Source organism: Pelodiscus sinensis, chromosome 2 (genome assembly GCF_049634645.1).
Source record: "Pelodiscus sinensis isolate JC-2024 chromosome 2, ASM4963464v1, whole genome shotgun sequence".
NCBI lineage: Eukaryota > Metazoa > Chordata > Testudines > Trionychidae > Pelodiscus > Pelodiscus sinensis.
In genome coordinates, this window is record NC_134712.1 from 38,820,962 (window position 1) to 38,832,053 (window position 11,092).

Below are 11,092 nucleotides of genomic sequence, written 5' to 3' on the forward strand. Positions count from 1 at the left end.
CCATTAACTTTATGTAAGCAACCTCTTCATGTCACCAATTTCTGATGTGCATACATTCTATTCCAAGGCTTCTTCTCTCCTTACTGCACAAAAATTTACATTGACAACTTTCACCTCTGACACGAGACCCATCTAAATCTTGTGCATCAATGAGTTGCCAGACCTAATAATATAATACGAGATGAAATCCCACTTCAATAGAATCACAGAATATATGTTGGATGTCTGACCCCCGACCAGGATTGTTCTATCTACTTCCCAAGATCCATAAACCTGGGCACCCCGGACGTCCCATCATCTCTGGTATTGGCACGCTCACTACTGGTCTATCCAGCTATGTAGACACTCTTCTCAAACCCTTCGTAACCAATACCCCCAGCTATCTCCGAGACACTACTGACTTCCTAAGGAAACTACAAAACATCGATAACCTCCCCAATAATACCATCCTTGCCACCATGGATGTAGAAGCTCTATATACCAACATCCCACATGAAGACTGATTACAAGCAATTAGAAACACTATCCCAGAGGACACTACTGCCAACCTGATAGCAGACCTATGTAACTTTGTTCTCACCCACAATTATTTCCAGTTTGAGAACAACTTATACCTCCAGATCAGCGACACAGCCATGGGTACACGCATGGCCCCACAGTATGCTAACATCTTTATGGCTGACCTAGAACAACGTTTCCTCAACTCCCGTCCCCTTTCACCCCTCCTCTACCTACGGTACATCGATGACATCTTTATGATCTGGACACATGGCCAAGAAACACTGGAGATATTCCACAGAGATTTCAACAACCTACACCCCACCATCAACCTCAGCCTGGACCATTCTACACGAGAGATCCACTTCCTGGACACCACCGTACAAATCAACAATGGAAAATTAGACACCACTCTCTACAGAAAACCCACCGACTCATACAGTTACCTACATGCATCCAGCTCCCATCCAGAACACACCACACGATCCATCGTCTATAGCCAAGCCCTTCGATACAACCGCATCTGCTCTAACCCCACTGACAGAGACCAGAAGCTTCAGGATCTCTACCAAGCATTTATAAATCTCAACTACCCACCCAGAGAAATAAAAAAGCAAATTGAAAGAGCCAGACGAATACCTAGAAACCATCTACTTCAAGACAGACCCAAGAAAACCAACAATAGAACACCACTTGTCATCACCTACAACCCCCAACTTAAACCTGTCCAACACATTATCAATAAACTACAGCCTATATTGGAACAGGATACCATACTCAAAGAGGCTCTGGGAGACAGACCCATAGTCTCCTATAGACAACCACCTAACCTCAAGATGATTCTTACCAACCACCACAGGACATACCACACTAATACCAACCCTGGTACCTTCCCTTGCAACAAACCCCGTTGCCAGCTTTGTCCACATATTCATTCTGCTGATACCATTATTGGACCTAACCAAGTGAGTTATAAGATCAAGAACACATATTCCTGCGCATCCAGAAATATAATCTATGCTATCATGTGCCGAAAGTGTCCGTCTGCTATGTACATTGGACAAACATCTCAGACACTTCGCCAAAGGATTAATGCCCACAAAACAGATATCAGACAAGATCACAAAGAGAAAACAGTTTCTTGCCACTTTAACCAGAAAGGACACTCTCTAAATGACTTAGCCACCTGCATTCTGCTACAAAGACCTTTTACATCTGCACTTGAAAGGGAATCCTCTGAACTGTCATTCATGTTAAAATTCGACACTTGCCAACAAGGACTTAACAAGACTTTGAACTTTCTCACCCATTACCAAGACAGTTTCCCCAATTATCACCTGTAATACCATTAACTCACAAACATCCCACTCTCCCTACCTTTAATATCAGCAATTCACAGACACTTACCTTCCTTCCTCCCCCTTCCCACCCCCCCGCATCCCCCTTCTGTTCTGCAATGTGATTTGTCCTTTTCATATTTGTTCATTTTTTTTAATTGTATCCTTTGGTATATATGGTTGTGACTACTTTCTTCCACTATTTGATCTGAGGAAGTGGGTCTGGCCCACGAAAGCTCATCATCTAATAAACCATCTTGTTAGTCTTTAAAGTGCTACATTGCCCTGCATTTTGCTTCATCTAATCCACAGGAAATTCTCAAAGTCTGATGTTCTCCCAGCAACATTAGCTAGCGATATAAAAATGTGAGTATTGTGTAATGTGTAACTGCTGAATTTTTCAGCGATTACATGTTTATACACAGGGAGGGAAAGCAGGAGCCGGTGCTCACAGAGAGCTGGCTTTTAAGCTGGCTCCACGCAAGCACTGGTTCCAGCCAATACTCTGTACTGATCTCTGTACTGATACAGAGACAGTAGCGGGGAAGGGGGGGGATGTAACTGAGAGGGTTACTCAGATACACATTCACATCCCTAATGTTAGCTTGGCCCACTGATGCATATACAGTATTTTGCATTACTATTTGTGGTGCTAAATGTGTGCCTCAAATGCATGTGCAGTGTGGCAGATTTAACGCTAGTGTGGAAACCTTAAATTTTGGATTCCTGAATTATGGTATGTTTACATTATACCAGGAGTGAGCAAGAAAAAGGCAGCGGTTCACCTGGGTTATCCCCTGGCAGGCCACCGCTGCTATATTTACCTGCACTACCGTAGGTATGGGTAACTGCAGCTCCCACTGGCCGAGGATCACTATATCCAGCCAATGGGAGCTACAGGAAGTGGCACAGACTGGGACTGCAGCTCCCATTGGCCAGGAATAGCGATCCATGGCAGGCGGGAATGCCCGTACTTGTGGAGGTGCAGGTAAATATAGCAGCAGTAGCCTGCTAGGAGCTAACCCTGGTAAACCAGATCCTGCCCGCAGGCCGGTATTTGCCCACGCCTGCATTACACTGAATTAGTTTTTTCCTATATCTTCTTTGAAGGATTTTTTTAAAATACCAAAAACCCCATCAAACTGATGCATTTGTAACTCCATATTTGACTGTGGTATCACACAATATGGAAAGGTACCAAAGTGGTTTGACATTAAATGAAAGGGGATGTTTTTGGTTTGGAATCAATTTTAGGAACATACTGAACTAGTGAAGACTGCATCCAAAAGGAGTAGGATTGCTTAACGGAGCAAAAGGAGAATTTGCAGTTTGAATGACAGTCCAACCTGAGGTCTACATATGCAGAACTCATACTTTCCATTTGCCTTTATGGTCATCTAAATACCAATCAAGCCCAGCCAAGTTCAGCTTTTAAAGTCAGATGAAATCAAGCATGTTCAGACCAACATAAGCCATGACAGAGGTGTTCCATTCAGCCAGAAATTCATCTATTTATCTACCTATGTATTTATACCAGGCTCACCACTGTTGAATCTAAATACCTACCCTGCTGCTAAAACTCGAGCAGCAGAAGGAGGCAGGCTAATCTGCCAAGCAAGTTCCCTGTGGAAGGAGAGGGAAACTGAAAAAGACCTCTGAAAAACCATTCTTACCTTGATGAAGGTCTCATTTTGTTGACCCATTTGTGGATGCAGGTTTGGCAGTGTACGGAAACTATTCTTCACTTAGGGAGACAATGCCCTTAAGATTAGGCTGGTCAAGCATTCAGATGCTCTCTGAGAAGGGCTACAGCTCTGATAATTTATGCACTGGCAATATTTGTAATTACATTAACCCATTAGCTTAACATTTCTGAAGTGTCTTGCAAGTGAGAAGTTAAGGATGGTTATTAGATACACAAAAAGATCTGAACCACTAAAAGCAACCTTCAATCATGTACAAATTCCATCAGAAAAAAAATACTAGCCTTGAAACTAAAGAAATATTAGCAACAAGGACATCTGACATATTTACAGTGCAGATGGTATTAGGTTGTTAAGTTATAGAAATGGAAATGGATATTTTGGTTCAATTCCTAGCTCAACCACAGGAAAAGATTTGTTCAGTTTCATTTAGACAAATCATTTAATTGTCCTGCACCTTTAGGGTATGTCTACACTACAGAGAAGATTGAAGCTGCCGCTATCAATCTTCGACTTAGCAGTCTGGTGACGACAGCTAATTCGAACTGAGAGGGGCACTCCAGTCAATGGTGGTGGTGGTGCTGCTTCCAAGAAGAGTAAGGGAAGCGGAAGGAAGAGTGTGCTCCCTTCAACTTCCTGCAGCGTGGACAGCACCAAAAGTCGAGTTAAGGTACTTTGACTTCAGCTATGCAATTAACGTTGCTGAAGCTGTGTACCTTAATTTGACCTTATCCTGTAGTGTAGGCATACCCTTAGAGAATTCAGTGTTTATTCATTTTCCACAGACATAATTCAAACTTAGATTAACAGATTTTATCTAAATTTCCCAAAATAAATTCACCTCTGGGTTGAAACAATTTAGCCTAAAAGAGAAATTCGAGTAAGTTAGTGTATAGCACTAAAAATAGGGATTTAGAGTGAAATGCCCAACTCACACTTAAATTAAACATTGCTTAGGTGGCACTCTAATAGCTTATTTACTGAAAAGGACAAATTCCTCAGATTTATCACTGCACTATTAGTCATTATTTCACTCTAAATGAACCCTCTGCTCCAGATCCAGACAAAAATAATTCACTTGGTGCAAGTATGTGTGTTGTAAATGGTTCTTTTAAAGTTATTTCTTCTCCCAGTACAATAATTTTTTACTGCAGACGCACACATTTCATGTTGCTGCCCATAATATGTAGCATCCTTTTGATATTATCCCTCAGGACCATGCTATTCAAAAACATTAAAATAAAACCACTTACAATAGGGATGGTTATTGTTACAGGGTCAGACATTAATGCACTCCTTTTATTCAAAAGACTGCAAATCATGTTTCAATGGAAGCAAGAGAAACCATGTTCTTAGATCAGTCATGCAATATAACCTATGCATAAATTACCAGCTCTGTAAAGATTACCACTTGTCTTTAGTTCCTGCTTACAAGACAACTAAACAAAATCTGTTCACAGAAAAGCCTAAAGTAATTCTCCCATACTTGCTACAACAGAAAACCATGTCATGCCATTGTAATAATGTGACTTGAACCAAGACCAAATTGCTCACTTACGGCTTGCTGCAGTTAAGACAAGAGGCACAGCATAAAAGACATCTTTATGGCTTAGATACAAGCAATGTCTTACAGGGCCCTAGAATAAGCTTTTCATTCTCAAGAAACAACATCCCTCTGTTAAAAAAATACAGTCAGTCAAATCTAATAAGATTACAAAAAGGTGCTTTTGCAGAACTAGACAAGTACTCTTTGTTCAAACTCTTAGACTCAATAAAGCAAGTAATTCTTTGCCATAAGGAAAATGTTTGAACTAGTCAATGAATGGCAAAAGTCAATTTTGTGGGATAATCTGATTAATAAATGTCATCCATATGCCACTGCTGCTGTTTTAAGACAATTGGTGATGAAAAGAGGGGCATACAGAAATCTGTTCAATGTACCAGTTATTTCCAAAGGTCTCCTGCTTGTATCTTTAAGAGGCTCCTCTGTAACTTTAAGGTAGCAACCATCTTCTCCTGATGAAGGAAAGGATTATTGGATGTCTTTTGAATCTCACTGGTGTCTCTACTTTTAATTAGCTGGAAGAGATTCTCATTTATCAGTATAAAGAAACAATCTCTAATCATGAGGAATTTATCAGGAGTCAGGTAGGGCATTATGAGGCAATACTATTAAATTTTTGGGTAACGGATTGTTAAAAAAATGAGAACTAAAAAAGCTAAAAGTCACAGGAAATAGGATGGAAAAAAAAAGGCTGAGGATTTTAAAAAATCCAGACCTCTACTACCAGAAGTCTGGCCATGTTTTGGTCAACCTAAGTTTTAGTGTGAGGGCAAAGGCAGGAAGTATTAGAAGAAGTCTGTATCCATCCAAGGCAGATTTGCTCCTCAGTGGTGAGAGGAAGATCAATGCAAATAAAAGTATACCATCATATCATCTGAAGCAGTCTAACCAGCTCAAAACCACCACATTAGACAGACAAGATGCACTAATACCTCTGTCTCTTATGTGCAAGCGTCTTCCAGCAGATCCCAAAGGGCCCAGGAGATTATTTTAATCTGGCCCTAAATATTATGCTCTCATCTACTTTCTAACAATTATCTATTAGGTATCTAGAGTTTACAGACAAGTAACAGGTAAATGTCTCTGCCCCTAGGGTCTTCCAAGTATTAAGTTAGATGCACTTCAAGCTTCATGTCTACCATGTTCAAAATGGAAGCTGGTTTATGACCAAAAGCCAAATAGTCTACTGGGTTTTAATATTTTAAGTTTGAAAACATGTATTGAACTAGAAAGCTTAAGGATTACTCAGCCTAAACTATTATTTGACAAACGAAAATATTTCCATGAACACGACAATGCTAAAAACACACCAGCATAAGTCTGTCAAAGAACAGCCAGTATCCAAGTGGTTCAGTAGCTTCAGATGTTTAACAAGGTATTTTAAGTATACATGGATGAAGGCCTGTAATGGGTCTAGTCAGAAATTCAGCTAAAGAAGAAGCAGCTTGACACACTATGTTATCATGCACCAGATATTTAACAAGACGCTAAGGAAACCATCCTCTGGTTTGGAGTAAATATGGTCTTTATAGTCTATGTACATTTGGAAAAGCAAGTACTGTAACCTATCTTTGTTTAGAAATGCAGTAAGATACTCAAACTGACCCAGCAGATAAGACTAAATATACTGAAAATGAACACGCTCTACGCAGGTAAACCTAACATATGACCTATTGCCTCACTTCCCCCCCTCCCACTCAATTATCTGTCTCCAAAGTCCATATCATTCCTCTCTCTCAATTCAATACCAACTGCCAAAACTCATGGGCAACCAAGACACAAGAGGAAAATATTTTAGATTCAAGCTTTTAAGTGGGCAAATATTTTTCAAATGATATTGAATTGTGCCCTGATATTGTCCTTTTAATGGCTAGAACAATGTGTTAAAGTCTACGCTATATGTCTACTTCACAGCATTCAAACTACAAGAGAAAAAAAACATTGCAGTGATTTTTTTTTACTAACTTAAGGTTGATATATCATTGCAGAGTGTTATTTTGCACTAAAAAACAAGAAATCAATCATGCCCATCATTGAACTTTTTTGTAATAAAGTGCAATGCATAGATTCAAAAAAATAATGTTAAATTATTCTGCAGTGCAAAAAGAATATATTCACTCCTTTCAAAAAAATTGGCTAATTTAGTACCATAAAAAATGCTGGATGTTCTCGCATATTGTCTTTTTTTTTCCTGAAATGCTACCAAAATCAGACTTATAACTATGAACAATATATTTGACATTGATAATTGGTAGAATTTCCTATATCCACATAAATTAAACTTCAATATTCTTATATTTTATTAAGAACAATGTTTATAAAATCCTCCTGTATCTTTCCTAAAGATAGCTCTAGGAAAAAATGACTAGAGAGGCCAGTATATACTTACAGCCAGATACTAGACACAGCATAAAAGCAAGAATTCCTCCTTTACTACTTATACAATGCTTTCACAACTTTCCTCCAGCTGCAAAGGCACTGCACTACACTAAAGGCAAGCAGCCAGCTCTACTCCTCTAGATACTTTATGCTGTACTTCCATTAACCCATAAACCAAGCAGCACTGATTCATACCTACGAACTGGCCTCGTGGCTCACAGCAAAAAAAAAGCAATAGTCCTAAGGCAAAACATAAAACTTAATATTTACTAATTGCTGTGGAATACTAATTACAGAACTGCACAGTTATGTCATCTCTAGAAGCTATTATAGCTGTAAAATTTAAATAGAAAGCATTAAAATATACTGTACGTCATTAAAGACTTGCCATAATAAACTGAGTTTAATTTTTATTTTTCATGATACAAACTAAAATCACTAGTTATGCTACGGAGAAGACTTAGTTTTATTTTAAGAAAATATCACCCTTAAAAGGCTTTCATGAAAGATTGGCTCATCCTTAACCAGAGATTCTGTATTGTATTCATATTTAAATAATATCTAAAATACTTGCAAAAATATTGCATGTGAGTGAAATTGTTTACCACAGTGGAGCAGCTCACTCTAATTGAATTACATTGTCATTGTTTCTTAATAAGAAATTGAAGCTCAATGAACTGAGAAATGTTAAAGACCCTAAAAATACTGAAGCAGCAGCAAATGTAGTTTGAGATTATCTAGGGAAAGGTGATACCAAAGCGCATACAAGCATTAGTGAAAAAGCCTCAAATGCTAGTAAAGTACTATGATCTCCATTTTATGGAGAGAGAAAGCAAGAAACAGAACTCTGCCTACCAGAAATTCCAACTCTTGCTGCTGACTTAATTAACTAGAGAACTAAAGTTAGTGGAAATATATTTGTGGGTTTTAAAAAGGTACACAACAAATTATACTATGCTTCTCAGAGAAAAAAACATCTGCAAAGTGTTATCAGGGAAAGAGTCATCCTTAAGCCTCTCCATGTTTTGAGGAGGCTCCACTTGTATGTTCCTCTCACAGAAGAGCTCTTGTTTTCCCTGCCTGTGATTTTAGATACCAGATTGCCTGGAATGTTTCTCAAGGGTAAATACTCAGTCTGAGCCAGGAAGCTCTTTTTTCAAAGTATAATATTGTCCGACACACTAAAATTCTCAGTAAGTTTTTTTTTAAATCCTTAACTGAAAAGAGGCAAGCTGAGATTAACAAAATCACTTTATGTGCCAAAGAAATGAGGGTGTAAGACCTCAACTTTGCTGAGCTATTGGTTTCTTTTCAGTAGTTATGATGCAAGTATTACACAGAAAATTGCACGGGGAATATAGAATGCAAGCGATAACCTCCAGGGAGTCATGTTGACTCCAAATTTCACAAACTCGAGAACACTAACTTCGCAGTAAGGGGCGGGGAGAAGAGAACACAAACATGCCTCACGGGAGCGTTTTCATCGTCTTCTTTTACATTAAGATGTAGCTTAATTTGGACATACGGTAGGTAGTGGAGACAGTACAAGTAAGTGCTGTAGCTGAATCCGTCAACTCCCCAGGGCATTTTCAGGATTTGAGTTATTTTGCAAGGCAGCAATTCCCTTCGCGGCAGAAGAACCGAGGAAAGCATGAGGCAGGGCAGTTTTAAGGGAGAGCAAATCAGAAAACATGTATTGTTCCTAAACCGGAGCATAGGAGTCAACTGAATACAAAACTCCTACTACTTGGGTGGGAGAAGGGGGAGGAAAAGCTGGAGACAGCAGTGCAACCACTTACAGACCAAAAGTCTTCCGCTGCCCCATAGCACCATTGTTACAGCCCAAAGGAATCCCTGGTGGTTTCTACAGCTGAAAAGCCTATTACTGACTAGAAAAGAAGCAGGAAAGAACACAAGACAGACATTTTCTACATTCTAACTATGCCACTTACACCCCCCGCCCCGCCACAAAAATACATTAACTAGAAGAAGCAAATCGCAATCCTCAGAAAATACAGCTTCAGCCAGAAATTACTATCCTGTCACTATACACGGCGAATCAGAATAACTGCAATACGATTTTCTAACTCGTTTTTAGGGCAAGACTGTGAATTCTCAACCCCATCCTATCACGTTCGCCTCCAGGCCACCAACAACTCCTCAGCAGCAGAGCGCAGAAAAACACCAAACTTTATCTTCTAGAGTGGCAGGGTCACACCAAGAGTCACGTCTTTCTCTCACACTCTCCCCAGCCACGCACGGGTCTAGGGTTTGTTTTTGTTGTTAACAAAAAAAAAAAAAAAAGTTGTCCGCTATCAACAGATGCCTCTGCCCGAATCATAATTTACAGCCCCGCGCAAAGGAGAAACACGCACCCTTGGACAGATCATCAAAGTGACTTCAGCAGGCTCCTGCTCAGCAGATGTAGCAGCAGCTAGTCCTCCCCCTTCCTTAACCCCCCAGCCCGCTTCTCTGTGGAAGAAGCGCGTTTCTCTCCCAAGAGCTTTGAGGCTGTTGTCTCTTCCCCCTTCCCGCGCCCCAAAGTCTCCCACTGGAAGGGGGGATGGTTATTGCACAATCCCCCTCACCCCAGCCTAGAGCTCTCCCCAGCCACTGACAAGGGTCAGCGGGAGGGAGGGCTCGCCGTCCATCTGCAGAGGAGCTCCTGCCCCTCTAGGGACTCTACTGCGCCTGGCTGGGACACAGCTCCGCAGCTTTCTTCCCCCAGCAACTGCCCAGCCCGGCAAGGATGAGAAGGGCTGGTGCTGTCACCCCCCGGGAAAGCCCGTCCCCCCACTCCACCCTCACTTACCGACTCCCCGGACACACAGGCCACCAAGCCACAAGTGAGCAGTATCCACGCGCTCCGCATTATTCCCGGGGTGCAGGCGAGGCAAGCTGCCGCTTCAGGCAAAACCCAGCCGCCGAGCGATCCCCGGCTGCTTTGCCGCTACCAGAGCCCGCAGCACCAGCGACAGAAATCCCGGGCTCTCCGCTCCCTCCCTCCCGCAGCCGCCTCTGGCGCCGCCGCTTCTCACTTGTTGGCTGCCTGCAGGCAGGAATCCCACTAGGCACAGGGCGGAGTTGGTTGGTTGGTTGGTGGGGAGGGTGTCTCCCTCCCTCCCTCCTGCCCCGAGGGGATTTTAATTTTCCGGACACAGTTTCGGCTGCATCAATAAACGAGGGAGCAAAAGTTTGGGCGCGCGGAGGGGCTCGAGGCAGGAGTGGGGAGAGCGGAGCTTCGCAGGTCCCGAGCTGCTCCCTTCGCCCTCGGTCAGTGCAGGGACTGTCTCCGTCCTCTCCTCTGCGTGTGAAAAGGCAGCAGAGCGACTCCTAGTTAAGCCCAGGAGAAATTCCTGCAGGATTACAGCACAGATTGGCAGCTCAGGCAGCCAGTAAGGGGTGGGCCGTTTTGCAGCGGCCCCTCTCTCCTTTCTCCTTGTACACATCCAAGCAACTTTAGTTTTTGGTGTCTCCCCTTCTATTTTTTGCCCCCTTTAATACCAATGGAAATCGTTTGCAACGCCGCGGAGAAACGGAAGGGATCATGTTCAGCTTATTTTTGCTTTGAAGTGTGAGAAATGGGCCGATATAAACAAATAAACTTGGAA

At 41.7% G+C, this 11,092-nt stretch overlaps 1 protein-coding gene across 2 annotated transcripts in view; it reads right to left on the bottom strand.

The window, feature by feature from the left end:
- The window catches only part of SDC2 (syndecan 2), a 115,324-nt gene extending 104,521 nt beyond the window's left edge, over positions 1-10,803 (bottom strand). Inside the window, exon 1 of one of the 2 annotated variants that reach the window (XM_006123928.4) lies at positions 10,294-10,803. In XM_006123928.4, coding sequence (XP_006123990.1) covers positions 10,294-10,353 — 60 coding nt within the window. In that variant the 5' untranslated portion in view covers positions 10,354-10,803. Of the gene's footprint in view, positions 1-9,856; positions 9,887-10,293 lie in introns of those variants that run through there. The other variant, XM_025185091.2, reaches the window with a different exon arrangement.
- Positions 10,804-11,092: the final 289 nt, after the last annotated feature.